Source organism: Opisthocomus hoazin, chromosome 27 (genome assembly GCF_030867145.1).
Source record: "Opisthocomus hoazin isolate bOpiHoa1 chromosome 27, bOpiHoa1.hap1, whole genome shotgun sequence".
NCBI classification, from domain to species: domain Eukaryota; kingdom Metazoa; phylum Chordata; class Aves; order Opisthocomiformes; family Opisthocomidae; genus Opisthocomus; species Opisthocomus hoazin.
Genome location: NC_134440.1, coordinates 4163686 through 4185341, shown reverse-complemented (window position 1 = coordinate 4185341; position 21656 = coordinate 4163686). Strand labels below are relative to the sequence as shown.

Here is a 21656-nt window from a genome sequence, read left to right as displayed (position 1 = left end):
ATAATGGATCTGTTTTCTTTGTATTATGCTTCCTAACACTCTTAGAGGATACATGCGAATGCTAAATGTTGACCCACACGTTCAGTGCAAAATTATGTGTCTATCCATAAGCAGAATCCAGCTTTATTTTTTTTAGACAACTAAATGGTCACTGCTATTATTAACTGAACTACATCACTGTTCTTAAAAGGAGACTTGAAACTAACAGCTCTAAGTGGCTCCAGTTCTTAAAACAGTTTCACTGGTACCTGAATATTTTGAAAATCAAATCTAGGCAGAACAAACAAGTAGAAGTTCAATCTCCATTAAAAGAGATCTTGTTTTAAATTCAGGAGATTCATACGTCTCTAAGAATTTCCACATCTAATGGACCTGAAGCAGGAACAAGCCATACATTCAGAAAGTGTTTTCTATTTAATTAGTGCAGCAATGTGTGAATGCAAGAATGACCATACCTGAACAGATGAGGACAGGTCTATCTAGCCCTGTACCCTGTTCTTGTTAGTATCTACTGGCAGATGCCTCAGGAGGAACATCAAAACAAGGTAAAGATACAGCTATAGTTCAGACTACCTTGCAGACAAACAGCAACACAGGAGCCAGAAAGAGTAGTACTTTGGCTTTTGGTAGACGCTGTTGCCCCGTTGGATTTTTCTTCTAAGAATTATCTAGCTCTTTTTTAAACCCACTAATTTTTTTTTGCATTCACCATATTGTCTGGCAAAAAAAAAAAAAAAAAATCCCAAATTTAGAGTATTGTATAAAACCACAAACCTCTTTGTTTATCTTGAAGGTGCCATTTACTAATCTCATTTGTTGCCTGCTTAGAAAAGACAGAATGTTTTTTCCCCATTTTTCTCTGCCACAAGTGATTTTACAGATCTGTCATACCACTCCCTAATCATCTGTTCTCCAGTCTGAAGAGTTCTCATCTGATTTACTGACAATTTCTGCCAGTTTACTGATAATCTCTTACCTTCCTCCATGGTTGAAAGAGAAGATAATGAGACAGAAGACTGATAACTTGTCCTTATGTGCAATAATATAAGAAAATTGGGGGAACTGCCTATTAAAAAAAGGAAACCTCCTTACCACTGGGTGGCTTGGGTCGTGGAGGGACATTTTTCTTCGGTGGTAATGCTGGTGTGTCTGATTTGCTTTTGAAAGGGTCATCTGAGAATCCCATCCCTCCAAAAGAGGAGGCGAAGGGGTCTGAAGCTACTGACTACATGAGAAAAAAGAAAAGAAAAAGAATGTAAGCACACTGTAGAACATCTGTTGTTTCATGCAAGCTACAAGTTAACTCAAGTAAAAGCATTAACTTCAAAAAATGAGGACATGTTTACAGAATTATGTCAGCGGTGTAAGAGGCAAACGCCCACAGACAAGAGGTGTTAGGATTTCATTAACATTCAAAAGTACTTAATCACTTAAGTACTTCTAGAACTTTTAGTCCTAGCAAAAAGCTGATGAGAAAATAAAAGGAAGTAAAACCCTACTTTTTACTATTTGGCAATGAACAGTCACGCTACAGTCTGTCCTTCACTCTGATAAACAGAACCACGACAGAAACTGGGAAAACATGGTAGACTGCAGAATGGATAGCTTTTTTCCAAGCTTTTCTTAAGTTACACACAGCTATTTGTCTTTTCTGCAAAAGCTCAGGGAAAAATCCAATACCATATTTTTTTAATGTTTCCTATATTCAGCTGGCGCTTGTGAAGGACTCTCCTATTGGTTAAAAAAGGCACAAAAAATTATGCCATGCAGAGGAATTTATCATCCTGAAACGAAGAAAGGAATTTTGTAGGCAAAGCTAAAGCTCGCGGCCGGACCTCTGCTAGCACTTCTAACTCAAGCCAAACGCATCAGTATTTCTAAAGCCTGTTGCCACCTAGTGGAGAGCTAAAACCCGCACAAAACCCAGTAAGAAAAGTCAGGAAAAAAATGGAAGTTTAATTAGTCAAAGTGATCTGATAATCTATTTTCAACAGTTACATTTACATTACAATGTTCAAGTGTTATTGTGGAACTAAGCGTAAAAAGTTGGGCAACTGGTATCAACTTTATATTCCAAACCCCACCTCAGACAGCTAACAGCAGAGTGTGACTGATCCAGATGGGGAGGTAAGAACCTAGTTCTACTTGAAATACCCTGTATACTCTACACCAAGAAACAAAGGAAACAGCAATTCTGTTAAGAGCTAAGAAATGCCAGCACACCATGCTTTCCACCTTCCTCTGGTTCCTTGTACTCCTGGAGAAGTTTAAGAACAAGTCAGGGTATTATGAGTGATGAAGTACCCAAGAAGTGGACTTCAGGACTTAGAGGAAGGCTGGGCACTGAAATATATTAATACCTGGAATACCTTCTCTTACAAGCAAAAACTAGAAGTTATTTCTTTTGCTCCTCTAGTATCTGCAAATGTTTGTGAAAAGTTGATTCATCCCTGCTGAATCTGCCAGTTTTGGTAAGATTTTGCCATACCCGAGGTGGATGGAAAATGCTTTGCTAAGTAACTGGTGAGGCGGATCGGAAAAAAATTAACAAAAGCGGGTTGTCAGCTGAAAAGTTACAATCATATCACACCCTTTAATAAAAAGTATCTGTACAAACATTTTTAAAAGGACAGTTGCTTTCCTTGTAACCTTTACCTTTGACATCTGACTGAAGTCTGCAAATCCCTCACCACTACTGAAAGCACCACTTCCAAATGGATCCAGTGTTCCAAACGGATCTGAAACACATACGGGGCGGGGGGAAGTTATTTAAAGTAATACTTAATAATCACGAAGAATGCTTGCTGTCAGTGAAGCACAGAACTAGGCAGGTGATTGAAAAACACTTGCATTTTGACCTGGCATAATAGGTTAAAAGAGAATTTCATAAAACAATAGGTTTTCTACCAGTTGTTTGGGAGAAAAAAAAGAAAAAAAAAGTGAACTATATAGTGCACGTGAAGACTTAATCTTCATAAGCTGTAACAGGACCACAATGATATAAGCAAACAGTTCACAAGACACTTTCTTTATACTCAACTTTTACATTTGATTCTTTGTTCATAAAGAGATACCTCCTTAGTCATCTTCATGAGAAAATTTTTTCTTCTTACCTGGACCTTTTGAAGAGATACTGGAAGACGTAAAAGGATCACTGCTTTCAAAAGGGTCAGGCTAAATAAGAACAGATATACATAATTACTGTTCTGCTACACTGTGCACTTGTCTTTTTATGCATATCAAAATCTCTTCCTTTAAGACAAAATATTTCCAATTTCACACCACTCTGTTCAGTGGACATACGGGAGGATAAAATCAACTGATTATATGAAATTTGCATTACTATTGCATTTGGCTATTGATAGCCTTGAACAAAACACCAAGTACCTACAAGCGAAACACATTCAAGTGAAAAGTGTATCACATGGAAATACAAGCAATATTAGTTACCAGGGCAAAATAAGAAATTATGCTCAGGAGCGTTCAGTCTTTAAGCAACAGAGACTGAATACTCAGGTCATGTATTTACATTATTATTAATTCAGAGAGTCTGTATATCGCTTCTTTGTGAACAGATGGTGTTCACAGTTGCTCTTTAATTTGAAAAGTCTGCTGTTATCTAAGTACAAACCTATACTGCAAGACAAACTAACATCCCACTCACTGATACTGGAACACTGTTAGAACACTTGGGTGGCAATAGTCATTGAATGCCATAAGGGTGAGGGAAAGGATTAACTAAAAACAGAACAAAAAATCCATGCCACCCCCCCCCAAAACAACCACACCCATACATGTAAGGACAGCTTAAGAACTGTGACTATACATTTGACAAACGTGTGCTGTGCAGTCCTTCCACTGTGTTCGCTCTATTGTCTGTTGGTGGCTCAGTAATCCTTTAGCCAGATCAGTTCCTCGATCCGATTCACTATGTGACTGCACGAATAGAAACACTGATGGAATGGAGGTAATGGTGTGAATGAGTGGGTGCTGGTGGCTTGAAATTCCCAACAGAGCAGAAAAAAAATCCACCTAACTGAATCTTCATGGTGAATATACATCTCTATCATGGAACTGGAAAGAACCAACTGCTGACTGCTGTTAACAATCCATACTTCAATATTACAAATAAAATTAAGGATATTTCATCCGTTGTAAGAAAAGTATTTAGTGATATTTTGTTCCTTTTAGCTTTCAGACAATAAGTCTGTCAATAATAAAGAAATCTATTACGTGTAGATTTAAAAATTACTGACCTTTGAGGGTAAAGTGGGGGGTTTTGTGAATGGATCTGAGGTAAATGGGTCACTCTTCACCTGTTTCTTGAAGAAATCCTCAGGGGCAGAACTACGAAATGGGTCACTTTCTTTAAATGGGTCACCTCCAAATGGATCTAGGAGGAGTATTAAAAGGTAAACAGAATGAAGCACCTAGCATGTCCACAATGAACCATTCTATATTTGACCTCAAACTTAGTGATGTAGTTTTTCATATAAAAACACACGATGATTTGGTAAACCCAGCAAAATTCCAGGTACCTCTCTAAACAGGGTATTAACTGAGTTTTAACAAGTACATGTTTATATTAAGGTTATGGACTTCATAAAGAGTTACATGCATGTTATTAACATACTGATCCTGAATGTACACCCTGTCAGGTTTCTAAGTTCCCACATGCAAACCAAACACCTGAAGCCAGGGAAACCTTGGAAATCCTTGTGTTTGGCTACAAGTTGTTTATATCCTATCTGTCCTGTCATCCAAAGGGCTATTACCTGCTGGAGCAGGTGGTTGTTCTGCAAAAGGATCATGCTGGAATAGGTCACCTATGCAGAATAGAAAAATCATTTGTTTTATCCACTATTTAGCAAGATGATAAAAGTTTGTGAAAATATCATTTGCTCAACAATTCGTCTTCAAGGTCTCAGATAAGCCATTGGTCACTTACTGCCTTTGAAAGGGTCTGCTCCCTTAAATGGATCGGATTTGAAAGGATCTTCTGACTGGAATGGGTCTGCATGCAATTCTTGCGTATTATTGGTAAACATCAAGGCTTTATTCTTAAATGGATCATCCTAAAAATTAAGAGGAGAAACCTCACAGCAACTTACCATGATTAAAATGCTCAATTACCCATTTTGTAGAAATTCTATGGTATTTTGGTTCCTGTTTAATGATCTTAAAAATTACTTCCTAAAGAATTTTCTAAGTGGCTTCTAAGCAGAAGTAATTATACAGTAGAAATAAACACGCAACCTGAGGCTACACAGAACATCGCAAGTATATACAGATAACAATAAAAGGTTAAACTGTTTCTCATATTAATATATTCAGTTCTCAAATACTTAAATTCTTCTCTTCCACTTATTTTACAGCTCAACTTCAGGTAAGACAGTTTTTTAAAAGAAAAGGATCCACAAATCATTTGGGGACTACAAATACAAGAAATTACTACTGAGTAGTCATACTCCAGATTGCTTCTTGTCAACTCAAGCTTAAAGCTCCAAGTATTGACTTCACATTTCAAAGCAGTACACGGTAGGAAGAGTGTCACCCCAACACTTTGACGACCAAGAAGTTTGTCAGTGGATGCCAAGCTTTGTCAAGTTCCAAAAAAATCCTGCACAAACAAGTAGCAAACTAAAGCTATGAAACCTCTTCACCACGTTCGTCTGCATCTCATACCCCTGTCCCGTGTCTGTTTTGGGTCTCTTTGATGAAACCAGTCCTTGCCACAGTAGCCATAGTAAATGCTGTGCTTATAAGGATTCTGGAAAAAAAGTTTCCCTAATGACGAAGCACCAAGTAGACGTGCAAGTAGAATCAAGCAAGCATGTAACTTTCATATTTAAAGCGAAGAAATGGCTTAAAAAAATGAAAAAGCTTGCGATTTAGAGTGATTTATGAAATATCCAAATCAACAATAGATATCCAAAAGAAATCTTTAAGAACCTGGAGGATCTTACGAATTGTTAAAAATACTGGCTAAAATAAAACATGATAAATCATGCTGGAATTGTTTAAGCAGAAGAGAGCTACTGATGTGTTCTGGGAAGTGAACTTGTTTTTTACCAAAACATGTAATAAACATAGCTCACTGCAAAGGAGAAATTTCTATAGCTTCTTTTGGAAATAAGAAAGAAATACTTTATTAAAGGGAAATTTGCAGCAAGAGAAGTGGTCACCTTGGTAAACCAGAGAACTTGCAGGAAAAAAACAAAACACTTGAAATGGAAATAAAGTCCTACCTATTTCCTGAGACTAAAGATGTGCCAGATTGCAAATCAAGGGTCAACATGACCTTTTCTTTTTTGTTTACATCATTACAGTTTGCTTACACATCCATACTGTTAAGAGTTGTGTAGGCACTAAATCCTAGCACAAGATCTAACCCAAAGCTTAAAAAATTAGGTTTTCTATGAGCATTAAAATCTTTGCCTTGCACTGCAGACTGCTGCCTTGCAGGGATTGTGGCATTTGCTAACATACCAACAGCCAACTAAACAAACACCTTAACGATTTCACATTAGGTGCAAGTTACAAATCTAATTATTGTAAAATACACTAAATAACAATAATTTTTTTACCATAGTTCCATAATTGCTTCTTTCCGTCTGCCCAAGGCCTTCACTTATGTCTGCTAAATTTGTCAGGCTACCACTGTGAATCCCATTGAGAGCTTCATTATACTCTTCTATACTCTTATTGACTTCTTGATGACTCTCTTGAAGTTGAGAAAGTTTACTTCTTGCCTAAGTAGTGAAAAATGCTTTAGTATGTTACACATTCAATAACACTGTCATTCTCACATTCATGTTAAACACGGTTGCAAGATAGTTGCGCTTTCTCCCCACCAGAGTTGAACAGCTCCTGACTCAAACTGGGAATTAACCTAATAAGCACCAGCCAAAAAGGCTTAGTTCATGAACCAATATTTTTTTTCCTCTTCTGAAAAATAATCTTTCTAGTTGATGTTCAACTCTTAGCCTTTCAAAAGCAAAAAGTTGTATAAACTACAGTGAATACCTGGTTTATTTCTTCTTGTGTTGATTTTAAAGATTTGATTATTGTTTCAAGTTGCACTTTTCCCGCCTGGATACTCTGCTCTAGCTGAGTCTCTTCTTGCTGGAGGCGATTCAGCTCTGCTTTTGCTCTGTTAAGGTCATCTTCCTGTGATTTTAAATCTGATTCTTGAGATTGAATCTGCATTTTTAGTGATGAAATCTGAACCAAAATGTTACAGAAATCAGAGTGAAATTTGAAATAAATGTAACAATACATTATGAATTTATAATAAATAACAGGAAGTTGCAAAGCAACCTATCAACTGCTAAGGAAGGTAACAAGAACTTAATATGAAGAACTGCACACTTTTTACTTTACAGAAAATCCTTGATACAAGCACACAGGACATTCAATAAAACCAAGAAATACTAATATTTTAAATAACAGAAATACTACACTAATTACAAAGGTAATTAAAAGGTGTTTTTTAGATGGTTACCTTGTAGTTTTCAGAACTTGGCTCCTTTTCCATTCAAATATTTATGAAGTATTATAAAGTTGATTTTTAACTCCTTATACACTTCCTTACATGACCTTATACACTAAGTTTCCACATGAAGATAACACACTAGCTATACTGTCAATTACACACCCCTGAAAACTCCTTTTTAACTCAGAATATTGACATGAGGTTCACAGCGATCAAAATACGCACCACTGCCTATGAACGGTCTCATGGGTCACGGATAATGCTTCTCAACTACCCTATTGTGTTGAAGAAACGTTTCATATATTCACAGAACAACAACAATCTCTGTAGAAGGGGACCCCTGGAGATTATCTGGTTCAAACCCCCATTTCTGACCATTATGAAAGGTACTTAGGTTAACAAAATCCTTTCTCAGACCTCTGTATTTGTGTGGAAATTGCTATTTATGGTAAAAATTAATAAACAAAGCAAGCTTATTCATGAAATAAATAGTTTCCTTCAACAAAAGACTGAGTACTTCTCAGCACATCCAGAATTAACATACACTCACCACCTGTGTTTCTTCCTGGCATTTCTGCCTCACATCACTCAGCATATCTTTCAGTTTGGCTTTCTGCTGGTCCATTTCATCCAGGCGGTCTTGGGCATCTTGTTTCTGAGCCTCTAGCTCTTGCAAGTTACTTGTCTCCCTATCTAAATCATTTTGCAGTTCCTGAGGAAAATTCCACAGTTTGTAATTTACATTTAGCTGTTGTCTTATAGGAACGATCAACTACAGACAAACACGCTAGCAAACTCCAAAAGATTTTCTGTGTCATATAGGCATGCATACGTTTTGTTTCTGCAGGAACTTGTATGAGACATCAGGAAACAAATCGGTGCCCACAAGATGGAAAGAGACTGTGACACAGAGCATATGTAATTGAGCTATCCTAATTATCAAAACCAATACACTTTGAGCAATGATTTCCTAAACTACAGTGTTAGTGCAGCACTAACAAAAAAGACATTTCAAACTATTCACACATCATCTTCTATTTATATTAACCAGCATCAGAAGAAAACACTTCTGATGGAGAACAGGAAAATAAAGATCTTTCTGTAAGCTAGAGGAAAATTCCCTGAGAGGAGGAAAGTCTTGCCCAGAAGAAACATAAGGAAAGATCGAAGAAAGAATCCTTAATTCCCCATATATTAGATTAAAATGAAAACTAATAATGATAAACAGAGTTTTTACCTGAACTTCGTTGGTTTTCTGTCTGATTGATTCTTCCTTTTCCCTAATGTCCTGCTCTAGTGAGTATTTTTCTCTGCAAGATAAACAAGCACATACATTCATGATTAGTTAAATAATACAACATACATGCACGTATGCAAAAATCAATTAAACGTTATTCTGGAAATACCACGCAGCCAAAAATGCCAGCCCACTTTCTGATATATTCTTTAAAGGAGCAAAGGTGTACACATATGAATTATTCTTCAAAAAATACTACCTGTTCCATAATCAATCTTTTGAAGTCACCTGGTAGAATCCAGGCTGGCTCTACGTAATTCGCTAACTGTAGGGTATCAGTGAGAGATTTACCACCAACTGCAGGGACAAGCAATGATAAACTGACTACAAGAATACAAAAGTAATGGACACATCAGTGCTATATACATAATCGGTTCTCCTACTCCAAGATTTTCTGTTAATAGTCCACAACTATTACCTCTGCAGCTGTGCAATTTCTTGACTGATATCATCCAGTTCCTTCACCCCTGTAAATTCTCCTGATCCAACGGAACTTGAACTATCCTGTTAAGAATGAAGCAGCCTATTAAAATGCCAAGTTGTAACAGCAGATCTTCCTTTACAAAGGCTGAGGACAAAGGTGGGACACAACCCTCATTTATAAAATTCTACGGGAGATGTCAAATTATTACACAACAACCACTAAGCATGCCACACAATTCTGCCTGTGAGACAGGAGAATATTTTCTATGCCCATTTACCAGATGGGATAGCCAAAATACTCAGCAGTCAAAGGACACACATAATGTCAATGAATAAACTGCAGGCAATGGTAGAATTAAAATTCAGAAACTAAAAACTCAGCTCTGCTATAGTCAACAGCAAAGCTTCCAGGGAACTTCAGGTAACCAGACTGTAATTTCAGTCTCTTGAGCCCTGCCACAGATTTATGCCCATTTCTGCAATTATACCCAATCTCCTGCAGCGCAGGTCCCTTCTACAGCCAGTCAGATGTAGATCAGGAAAGATGCAGACAGTGTGCCTTGCCTTTCAGGCAAGAAAATGGTCATTAAAAGTTATCAAGAAAGGATCTCAGCATTTGGTGCAAAGTTTGTCATTATTATAAAAGGGATTGCTACTTCTTTGAAAAAAATCACTGCGACTGAGCAAAAACTGCAACTCTGAACTCACTGCTAGTATGACGAATCAGACCTAGCATTTTTAAACAGCATTTTAAAAAGAAGAACATACAGTTTGCTTACTTTGTGCACTTTGAGATTGCCGTGATAACCACAGAAAGTTTGGCTTTATTCAATATAAACAATCCTAACAATCCAGCCAACAAACCACAAACAGATAGCACAGTAAAATGTGACATTTCTTGCGGAAACAATAGATGAATATTCAGTTTAAATAAGTTAATTCAGTCCTCATTTTTGGATGAGCATTTCTTTTGTTAATATGCCATAAGTAATCATAAATAACAACAATAATCCAGACTAATTCTTAAAGCTAGAAAATCAACAGCTTCTAATACCCCTTTTATATTTTCAGACTAGATATAGATTTGCTGAGAGACCTGTACTGTACGCTGTACAGGACCACAGTAAGGTGTTACCCTATTTGATTATGAAATAAGTTTAAATGAGTTGCTGCATTGTTTAGGACAACACAGTTCATTGTTTCATGTGAAATGAAAACTAATCGTCTATGTTAAGAGTAACATACAGTTTATGTCATGTTATATTCAGCTAAAACCGCAGTAGATAAAAAAAAGATACAATGAACTGAAAATAATAGGAAGCTTAAAGCTCTCCACCAAGGTATATTTACTGCCCACAGCGTCAAAGCACTAGCACACGAGTAACTTTAACATGCCAACACCAAGCTGCCTGTCACAGAACTTCCTGACAGACCAACGCATCTCAAGTTGTTGCAGGAAGCAATATCACCAGGTCAGCAGCCAGTACGTGTAACTTCACCCTACTGCGACATTCTCAACATGCCAAGAGCAAGTGTCACAGACCAAAAGAGCAAAGAGACAGGAGAAGGTGTAGAAATAAAAAACGTTTTCACTGTTACAAGGAGCATACATAAAGAAATTTGCATTCTTTTGCATGTTACAATTACTCACACGACGCATTTCTGTTAGTGCTGAGATCTCAGTTCCTACAGAGGTCAAGTAACCTGACAGAGTCTATAGAACAAGGATATAGGAAAAATAAAAGGACCAGAGCAACAGCAACAATTAAAATGTATTTAGAGGCTCGATAGCTTTTCGGTTGGGAAGGTAAAAAAAGTAAAGCAAAACACTATATAATTTATAGAAAAGATGAAAGTATTGACATGACAGAAGTATTTATTCAATTAAGTTTCAAAAATACGCTAACACACACTGAGGAAAGGAACAAAGCAGGGTTCAGCAAAAGATCAGATGCTTCAGTAAAATGGTATTAACAGTGATGGATACAGGACTATAGACTGCCATGCTGTAAGGGATGAATCAACCACCAATTCCCAGAAACTAGGAAGTCATCACTCTTCATTTACCCATTAAAAAAATGGTACATTTTCATGGGAGGAATTTGGTGCAGATCACAGACAGGGACAGGCTACCAAACTAGCATTTAACAGCTGCTTTTAACAGTTCCCTGAAGTTAGAACAAAAACCCTTCTCTATGACAAAGGGGTATTTTTCATGCTAGGCTTTTCTCAGTGTTATTATTCCATTATTTGTGGAATATTCTACTGCTTTCTTCTTTACTGACCGTCTTGTGTTGTTAAAAAATTATGTATATTCTCAAATGTTAAAGAAATTTCTAAGAGGAGATAAGAAAAAAAAATTGTCAATTATTTGCCATAATATTAAAAAAAAGTACAAAAGTAATACTCAAAGCTCTTTACTTTCAAAGCACATAAGCTCAGTATTATCTACGAATAATCAATAACTTACCTGTATGGGAGTGTTCCTCTCCGTGGGAGGCATCATATCCGGGGACAACACTTGTGGAGGATCAATCCCTTTACTGACCTTCTGTTGAATGAGGTACATTGCTAGTGCAAACTGATCTTTGCTTAGCTTTCCCATCTGTCTTGTGTCTGCCAAAGCCCTGGTAAAAAACAGATCACACTTATGAACATGAAAAGCTTATTTCTCCTCTACCAAGAAGTCTGAAATACACATATACATGTAATTTTCTTTTGATTCAGCCTCATCAGAGCTTGCTTATTCTAGTGAAAGAGTTCCATACACAGAGCAGTATTTTATTAGACATGTTTAACTGAATAGAACAGCATTACTCTGAGAACATATTTAGAGCACTAGAATCACACACACACAAAAAAATCACAGTTCACAGACTAACCTATCCTCCCTCCCAGAAAAAGCAAAGTGAGAATTTACTTCACCTCTGGTTTTCCATATAGCCCACACATTCTAGCACTGCAACAGGACAAATAAAAGAGGCTGGTTTTTGTTTGCGTTTTTCTTAGTGCTAGGATCACAACACTGGCTGGATAATCTGACTTCCCAGATGAGCAAATTACAAAAATACAGCTACTAGGGAATTCTTACCATATATGTGCTAGGAGATTCTGAGACAGACCTGAATGCATAAAAATGTCCTTTACTTCTTGGCCACTCACAAAACCATCCATGTCTGTGTCTGTTTTCAAGAAAATTTCATCGTATCGCACTTTCTCAGACATTGGTACTACCCAATTCACAGATGGCTGTAAAACAAAGTTTTACATTTCAAAAGAAGATAAATGGTCTTTATCAACACACTAAGTATAGACAACACTGTTCAGAGTGGGATGTGCTGAACATCCTGCACAATCAAATCTGGTTGGTAAACATGCATTTCCCCATTTTCCAGAAATGTTTTAGCCCAATACTTTTTACTTGAATTATAAACACTGATAAACAGCTATTCACCAGTTGAAAAACATTCATTCTTTGGAAATACAGACCCAGCTAAACACACTAACTCCTCAGGCTAATAACACAGGAGCTGTAGGAAGTAGACTCATGATTTCTTGGGTATTAAAGCAGATACGTGAATAAAACCTTTCTGCTTTCACTTTCTATGGCAAGTGAAAATTCCCCGTAAGATTTTCTACCTCATGATCACTCTGACTAAAATTCACTTGCTCTTCTTCCACTCCTCCAAGTCTTGCCATTCCCATTTCATTCCCTCTATCCAAATCACCCAACAACAAACACATTTCCAGAAAAGTTCTCCCACGAAGCAGAAATCAAAAAACAGGGGTTTTTTTCCCTGCAGTTTACTGATACAAAAAAGAACACAAAAACAAAAAGAAGAAAAAAGAAAACAGGTTTGTACCTGTGCTTGTTTGATGGTGTGCTTGGGAGACAAACTCCCTGTGCTGTTTAGACTGTTGACACTACCATGAGACGGGGTAGAACGGAGGCTATCTTTTGGTGGAGGACTTGCAGGGAGAACAGGAACTGCACCAGGAAAGACAGGCGTCTTCTTTCTTTTAGAAGGTGGTATGAGAGAAGGGGGTAATAGTGAAGGAACTGGCTCTTTCTCAAGAGCTCTATAAACCAAATGCATTGCCTGCAAAGGCAAAAAAGTCAGACAACATTAACAATTACAAGAAAAAGAAACAATATTTTCCAGTGTCAGTCATTTACATATTAATACATCAAAGACAGCAAGATTAGAGATGTAAACCAGAGCAGATAATGTTGAATGTAATTCCAAAAAGTTTAATCTTGATGACACAGGCAAGAGTCAGTAGACGGATTTGAGAAAGATCACACAACAGCTCCATGTGAACAATTTAGATTAGAACAGTCGACTGTAGCAGAGAAAGCTGCAAAGCTGCTGAGAAAAAACTGAGTGATTTGCTCTAGCAGACACACTGTGAATTGAGAATCTAAAGCAACCTACCACAGCAAATTCGTCCTTGTCCAGGTGACCATCTTTATCAATATCACTGAGATCCCAGACCTACAGCAACGATGACAAAAAAACAATTTAGCAAACAAGTTACATTTTGTACTTTTGATGTTAACTGTCATCATATTAAACACGCTCTCTAAAGACTCCTAACAGATGTTTGTGAAGATCATGCTAGTTATAGTAGACCTAGCTAAACATTCTTTGATGAAACAGACTGGATTAGAGTTCTCTGACAATGTGAATCAACATTGGCCCTAACAAACCCTGGATGCAACACTGGTAGGTTTTTCATCTTTCCACATTGCAATTAAGGAATCATCAAGCTGACTAAAAACATCCAGAGGATGCTGGCTAGCAGATTGTCCAAATGTGTCTTCTAAGAAAGTTAAAGTATTTTAGAAAAGTAAATAAATTTCTGATTTGCATTCCATTCCTAAATTTCTAGTTTTCATTTTTAGTCAAAAAAATATGTCCACCCCCTAAAACTTTGTATAGGAGAGAATTTAAGTATCTATTAAATTTACTTCATTATTAGGTCAAGTACAGTCAACAAAACTTGCAAGAGATTTAGAAGGATACAAAACTTTGTGTACTCTCATACTCAGCCACCAGCCAGCACTGCTTAAATCATCAATATGACTTGGAGACAGTACAGTAGAGTGGACAGAAAGCTAAAACTGAGGCTTAATCATCCAGACTCTACTCCCAGCGATATCACTGGATCCTTGTACAAATTTAAGCTAGCTGATTTATCTCCTTTGTCCATTTCCTCAGTCTTCTATCTCGTCCACAAACTTTTCTGGAACAGGAAAAAGCTTCCTGAATTTCTATCGTGACAATAACAAGATAAAATACGAAGCCCTTCAAGACTGAGCACTTCACAATATTCAAGTACAGAATTAAAACAAGTCATACTTAGATTCTGTAGATAATACAGAGAAAGAGGCAGTTCTTCCTAAAGAGATGATCCTTTGTAACGCAGAAACAGCTCTTACATAGAACGTATTCATTCTCAGTCATATCAATATGCAAAATACTAAAGAATACATATTATAAATGGAAGCAGAAAAATACTTTGCTTCCCTTGCAAATATGCAATGGATGCACTAAACTCAGATCTCAGAAGTACTTATAAATATACACGAAAAAAATACTGACGATTTGACAGCTACAATAAACTAGCATGTTTTAAAGTGTTCTCTTGTACAAACAGCGGATAGATTTAATGGTATGTCTAGTAACTTGTATTTGGAAAAATGACAAAACAGTGGAATACAGTGTTATAAAAGCTATTATGATTTAGGAGAGCTTTTTCTTGTTTTTAAACAACCAAAATAAAAATTTCCAGCTCTTAAAACGCATACAGAGATAATGAAGCCAATCTACCCTAGGGCCCAAATTACTACTATTATTCTTATTTCTAAGTGGAAGACTTCAGGGCCTACTTAACGTTCTTGCTTTACAGCATGCACCTGATGTAAAATCTCAGCCAAAACCTGATCTATGTTGATAAGTTACATTTAAATATTTAACACTGCAACTACGAGAAGCTAAATAGAGAATAGCTAAATCTAAACAGCATACTTACCCTTCCAAGGATATCAAGAGGTAGCTTTGAATTCATCAGTACTGGTTTTACTTTGTCTCCTGAAAGTAAACCATTTACTGGCAAAAGGCTTTCAAAAATACCATCAAACTTTGCTTTTTCTTCCACCTAGTTGGTAAGAAATAGCCTGAATAAGTAAAAAAGTGTGCCTGTGTGAGTGTTGAAAATGAGATCTTGCAAGAAATTAAGACTGGTCAGTAATGTATTCATTCTAAATTTCCAAGCTCTCCTGCAAGTACCACCCAGGCTGTATTTAAATGTAAAACCCATGGAGCTAGATTTAGGAGCTTAATTTCAAAGCTAAGGTTATGATAACTGAGAAATTTTAACATGTAGCATAGAAGATGTGTTTCTGTAGTTTTCCAAAAGGACAATGTGTTCTGACTAAAACACTGCTGACCAGATTTTAAATCAACTTTTACAAACTCCGCAGAACTAAAAACTATTCTTCCCAAATAATTTGCTTCCCACAACATGTAACTACAAAAAAAATCTGTATTAGAAGTTTTTTTATTAAATTTCTATCTTTTGGAAACTGTTCACATTTGAAAATTAACTAAATACAAATAGTCCCATGAATGTATCAAAAGTTACTTTCTTCCAACTATCTATATTGTGTGTATCACTGAATACTAATTAGAACATATGAACTCAAGCTTTAAATTAATACTTCAGGATGGATTTGGTGAAATGCTTTGCTGTTCTCAGTGGGGTTCCTTTATACAAACATGAAAGTGCCTACTGTTAGGATTCTGGAAGAAATCCAGGCAGAAGATTAAAATTCATTGTGTCTTAAAAAGATCACATTGGGGGTTGTCAAAGGCTTGTTTAATACTTATTTCAAATATAAAACTACAGCTCAATATTCTCTATTGTGCACAAGTCTGTCATCAGAAAGGGAGGACTTCTGAAATGGGAAATACATTTGATACAAAATTCTCTCACTGGGAAAATTACAGACAAGGAAAATATTTACTTTTAAAGAATGGATGGAATGTGTTGTCTTTTACACTTACCCTAACAGCCCAGTGAGTCTCTGTTGAAGGTGGTGTGATCAGCAAAGGACTGCTAGTGTCATGCTAAAAATTAAAGAATTTTTTATTTATATGTATATATATAACTGTACGCACACTTCCATCTCTAATCCTTACAAATTGCTTTAACAGATGGTTATAGACATGAACCTTGACTAAACTGAAAAAGCGAAAAAGGCTGCACATGTACCCAAACAAAAAGATAAAGTCATATGATTTGTACTATTAAAGTCCTTCAATAAGGACACCGTGCATTAGGTGTCCTAATGCAGACACAGAACTAAGGCAACGTAAAGGAGGTTCCACAGCAGCTACTGCAGGCAAAGCTGCAGTCATGCCCCTAACTACACACTCCTGCTGACCCAGTCCAAAAATAGTAAATTTTTTTTTCCTTTTTTCATAAATTTAGAGTTTAGCCACGTCAGCTTCCTAAACAAGCCGACTGTAGTTAAACTTGCATCGGTTTTGCAGTCCAGGAAGGGGCTGGCACATATTTCTCGGGAAGCCAGGACTATGGCAGCCATGACTGTAATTGTCTGAAGGAACAGCCTGACAGCAGCCTGAAGTCTCACAGCCATTTCATTTATGAAACAGAAGATTATTCCAGCGTTCCAACTGAAGCCTTAGTTCTCATATAATACACACATACATCTAGGTATATATTACTTACAAACTTAGGAGGTGGCACAGTCAGGTTCAGACTGCTTAGGTTAACATCGTGGCCATTCTGTGCACATGCTACAAGGCGCAACGCGACATAGAAACCCTACAAACAATAGCATTTTCTATTAGAAAAAGCAACCAACCCATTTATGATTTTTACTAACACTGTACATGTGAAACTGAGAAAAGTATGGAAACAACAGACATATAGACCCATTCAGTTAACTGCAAGCAACAACCACCCCACTGCCTGTAAAGATGAGTCAGGAAAAACTTTACAGTAACATGGAACAAAGAGCTGAAAACCTCAAAGCTAGTTTTCAAGAAAGACTCTCCTATAACTGAGTAAATTGCAACAATTTTCCTTAAAAATTAATAATATTTTAAAAAATTCTCCATATCTACAAGTAACTTGATATTTGATATTCCAGAACATTTCTGGTAATGCTAGTTATATTCTTTCACACAAGAAAGACTTCTAAAATAAATCTTAAAATAATAGTTTGTATTTGTTAGACTCGATTATTATGTATTTATACATCACACACACTGTTTATTTACAGAAGAGGGACAGAAAATTAGATCGAAACTTCTCCAGCAGCCTCACTAAGTAATATACTTGGATATGAGCAGCACTGGGAAAAAAACACCTCATCTTTTAAACTATAACCTTAACAAAAAAAAAAAAGCTAAGTATAACTGCTATTGATATCAGAGTTTTCTTGAAACAAGGTAATCTGCTGAAGGTAACGCAAGAGGTCTACAGGCACATTTCATTTACCTGTTTATCCAAGTATCCTTTACCCTCCGGGTCAGCCAAATCCCATATCTGTGGAGATACAAAATAAAAGCCATTGTGATTTTAAAATAAAAAACTTAACTCAGCTCTATAATTCATATTGTATGCCTTCTTGAACTTGCAGCTTTCACGTTATGACATATAACGTTATTTAATTCTCAAGTTAACAACAAAAATGTTACACAAAAGACAAATTTTCCTTTTAGAATCCTTTGAAGCTCAGAACAATACCTTGGAGCTACTACCAATCTGCGGTTAACCCAATGTTCAAAGGATCTGACTTGCACTCCACTGAATCCCTTTTTGCAAACCCCTTCTGCTTAATGTTGGCTGCACTTAAGCAAGTGTACAAATAATTACTGTGTTCTCCAATTCCTTCAACTTACTTTTCCGAGGATAATATCAGAGAGACCAGATTTTTTAAGAAACAGTGCAGCTTCATTTGCCCCAACTCTCCCCGTATATGTTGGATCTACCTGAAAGATAAAAATTCACATTCAATTGAAGCATGTCTGTCACGAAAGCAGAGATAAGAAATGAAACATCCCTTGTCTCTAGGTCAAAGCAGTTATACAAGCACGCATTACCACTCAGCAGAAAGAATTTACAGAAGTTTAGCACTGCACTGGGGAAAGGAAAGAGACGGAAATCTTGTGGAAGAGGAAATCGCACTTTATTTTTTTTTTTTTTTTTTTAAGAACCTACCTGTTTGTAGTAAGTTTCGTATAACGGATTCCCAGTAGAAAACTGAAAAACAAGAGAGACATTAAGAAAACCAAGAATGATCTGCAATCACAGATAGCCCAGCTCTACCAACTGACAGAAAAAAAAGCATATAGTACTTTGTGTATTACTTCTAGCAAAAATATAAAACCATGTATTAATTCGCTCTGTTCCAAACTGGATGCTTGAAATCTAAGTGTGGATAACAGGAATTCTCCAAAATTTGCAGTCAACAGACTGTTGCCACCTCTTAAAACTTCCTATTCACCAGCATTCATACTTATATTCACGCTTTTAATTAACAACACTATACAGTAATAAGGCTTTGCAGAACAGCTTTGAATTATGTGCCAAGGTATTTCAGAGTTTTCAGCATAACGCTGACTTGACTATCTCCTGCATTGTATATATACTTATGGAATATTTTCAGCGCACAGTTATACACACACGCAGAGAGCCCTGGTATCAAAATATGTCTGTGTTTCTGAGTTTTCAGGACTTGGATTTTAAACTGAAACAGAGTAAAAAAAAAACAAAAACTACAGAATGAATGGTTAATTAACAAATGTCACAATTCCCTGACAATGCTGTCTAAGAATTTCAACTTCGTGTTATCACTGCGTTGCACCAAAGCAGCAGGCACAAAGGTAGGCCCTGCCTTTTTGGAACACTAAACAAGCAGATCCCTCTTCCCTCTTGCTAACGTTCCAAGCAAATGGGAACTGAAAAGCCAGAAGAGGCAGAAGCCCCAACACTCATCATCTCCGTTGCTTCCTACAACTGCCACACAAGTTCTAGCCAGGTGTGGGTTACACCTCCATACCGTTCTCCAGCCTCAATGCCAACAGCAAAAACACTACAATTCAAACTCAAACAAGTCATCCCTTAGAGCAGTCAAAGGCCTTACAAAACAAGCAACAAAACACACCAATAAACACAGTGAAACGACTGAGACGCAGAGATGCTGAAACATCCCAAAGCCTGCTTGGGACAACCGCTCTCCGCCTACAGGACACCGGTTGGACACCTGACGAAGCATTATTTCGCTCTAACTCTGATCCCTCCCAGATGCCACCTTCTTCCTTGTCATCCACATGGATTTCCGGATATTCTGCCTACACTGAGGGGAAGGGAGACAGAAATATGATGAAAGAAAAGACAGATAAAGAGCATGAAATTTTATTTTATACAAAGAGAATCTTCCTGTAGCTTTATAACAAACTTGTCAAATCTTAATTTAAGGAAACATCCAAAATAATTAAACCCTATTAATCAAAAGCAAGCGAACACCAAGCTCTTTCAACATCAATTGCTCCACTTGGCTAGAAAGATCCTGCATTTTCAGAAGAGCTTCCTGAACATCTTAAATCTACTTCACTTCTGCCCACCAACGAAACAATCCACTGCACACTCCACCAGCACGCTCTAGAAGCTCTTGCTCTTCCAGAAGCTGGACCGGAGTTCAGAAGAAAGCTGTGACCGTAACTCATAATCTGACTCATCTTTTTGCTAGCTTGTAAACGATCATCACAGATAAGCACTGTGTTCCTGTCCAAAGTAGGAAACACATCCTTCAGAGAAAAGGTGGAAGCAGGAAACAGTCAGTCCAACTCTGAATAAAATCTAGTACATTTTAGCCAACTATCACCCAACTATATACCTCTTGTTTGTCAGAAGGCTCAGAGAAGCTAGCCAAAGACTAACTACAAGCTCCTCTAACTCATTTGGCGAGTATCCTAGAGCACGCAGAGACTGGATTCATACCAAGATAGAGAGCAAACCCCTTCAGCAGCAGTGTCGAATGATCTCATCCCATCACCGGATGTTCTTGTCATCCTCATTTGACATTGTTAGCCATGACATACAGCTGACTTACCTGACAGAGGTGACAAGAATCCAGGGCGATCTGCTTAAATGCTATGAAGTGTCTTCTACAGCAATACATTCATCCAAGTGCTGCTGGAAAGCACTCCACCACTCGACTCTCTACTTGGAGAATTTTACAAAGATTAAGCCTCTCTGACTGATTTACCTAAATGACTGCACCTCTGTGATGAAGCAGACCAGACAAAATGGGCTCAAGTGATAAAAATAGCATAGCCACCTATCTACCCGTCACCACACGCGACTACGTCACTATCATTAAAGATGATTCTGTAATTTGTTGGCATCTGCTGATGAAGAACCTACACAAGACATGGTCAATGCTGGCAACCAGAGAAAAACATTTTGCAGAGTTTGCAGCTGATGAGTGGTCAAAAGATATAACCTGTCACACAGCAGTTCAGTTTGAGTTACAATTTCACAAAACTCTGCTTTCTGTGCCTACTCCATATTCCCCAAAATGTCATCGATGACCAACACTTTACGCCGTCTCCCGAACAGACACTTCAGAACCCTGGTGCCTTGTTGTTTGATCTCTGAGTTGATTTCCTGTACAAATTTGAAGTCCAAGTCTTGAACCTGCACTCTCCCAGCAGACTTGGTACACTGCACTTGTGCTACGCAGCACATACACATGGATGCGTCTCCTTACCCCTTAACACAGGCCTGGAAAAAAGGCAGGTGTAACGTGCTGCCACCAGAACAATCAATAAAGCCAGTTCCTAGCAGCCCTCTTTCCTGAGGTCATCTCAGGGCCACCAAGAACTCTGCATCAGGTGAATTAGTGTCCTCCTGCTTCAGAATTTTTTTACAGCCACTCTTGTCACATCATACGATGGATGAAAATAGGTACTGTGAAAGGTGTTCCACAAAGATGAGAGCGAAAAGAAGGTTGCTGCTGCCCCAGAAAGAATACCTTTGCCCTTACTCTACTTGCCGAGTATCCCGATGTGTCTCAGAAGACTGAGCTACAAAATGATATCCCAATATCTCTAACGTAATTCTCCATAACCTTCAGAGGCTGTAGGTTGAACATGCCTGGCACAGTGGAAAGATCACTGATAAGGTGATCAAATATTCAAGAAAAAAAAGTTATCAAAGATAAATCCAATCCAGTTTCAGTTGTTAACTCAAGAACCGATTTCACATGCTTAGTCTTCAACTGTTTTTATGCATAGCCAGTTGAAACAAAGACAGCTGAAACGTTAAATAGCTTGCATACTGTACATTAGACATCTAAATTCTCTTTCATAAAAATGTAATTTCATACAACGATAAGGACAA

General features: G+C 37.3%; 1 protein-coding gene across 4 annotated transcripts in view; it reads right to left on the bottom strand.

Annotated features, from left to right (window-relative positions):
* The window catches only part of EPS15L1 (epidermal growth factor receptor pathway substrate 15 like 1), a 45116-nt gene that overhangs the window by 21331 nt on the left and 2129 nt on the right, over positions 1–21656 (bottom strand). The window contains exons 2-23 of one of the 4 annotated variants that reach the window (XM_075443999.1): positions 18471–18512; positions 18152–18241; positions 17748–17795; positions 16974–17069; positions 16286–16348; positions 15252–15377; positions 13652–13711; positions 13079–13315; positions 12307–12464; positions 11686–11842; positions 10867–10929; positions 9211–9296; positions 8733–8805; positions 8046–8207; positions 7027–7224; positions 6588–6752; positions 4949–5075; positions 4776–4826; positions 4257–4393; positions 3114–3174; positions 2656–2738; positions 1093–1225 (exon numbers count right to left, since the gene is read on the bottom strand). In XM_075443999.1, the coding sequence (XP_075300114.1) occupies positions 1093–1225; positions 2656–2738; positions 3114–3174; positions 4257–4393; positions 4776–4826; positions 4949–5075; positions 6588–6752; positions 7027–7224; positions 8046–8207; positions 8733–8805; positions 9211–9296; positions 10867–10929; positions 11686–11842; positions 12307–12464; positions 13079–13315; positions 13652–13711; positions 15252–15377; positions 16286–16348; positions 16974–17069; positions 17748–17795; positions 18152–18241; positions 18471–18512 (2416 nt within the window). Of the gene's footprint in view, positions 1–1092; positions 1226–2655; positions 2739–3113; positions 3175–4256; positions 4394–4775; positions 4827–4948; positions 5076–6587; positions 6753–7026; positions 7225–8045; positions 8208–8732; positions 8806–9210; positions 9297–10866; positions 10930–11685; positions 11843–12306; positions 12465–13078; positions 13316–13651; positions 13712–15251; positions 15378–16285; positions 16349–16973; positions 17070–17747; positions 17796–18151; positions 18242–18470; positions 18513–21656 lie in introns of those variants that run through there. The other 3 variants (XM_075444000.1, XM_075444001.1, XM_075444002.1) reach the window with 3 other exon arrangements.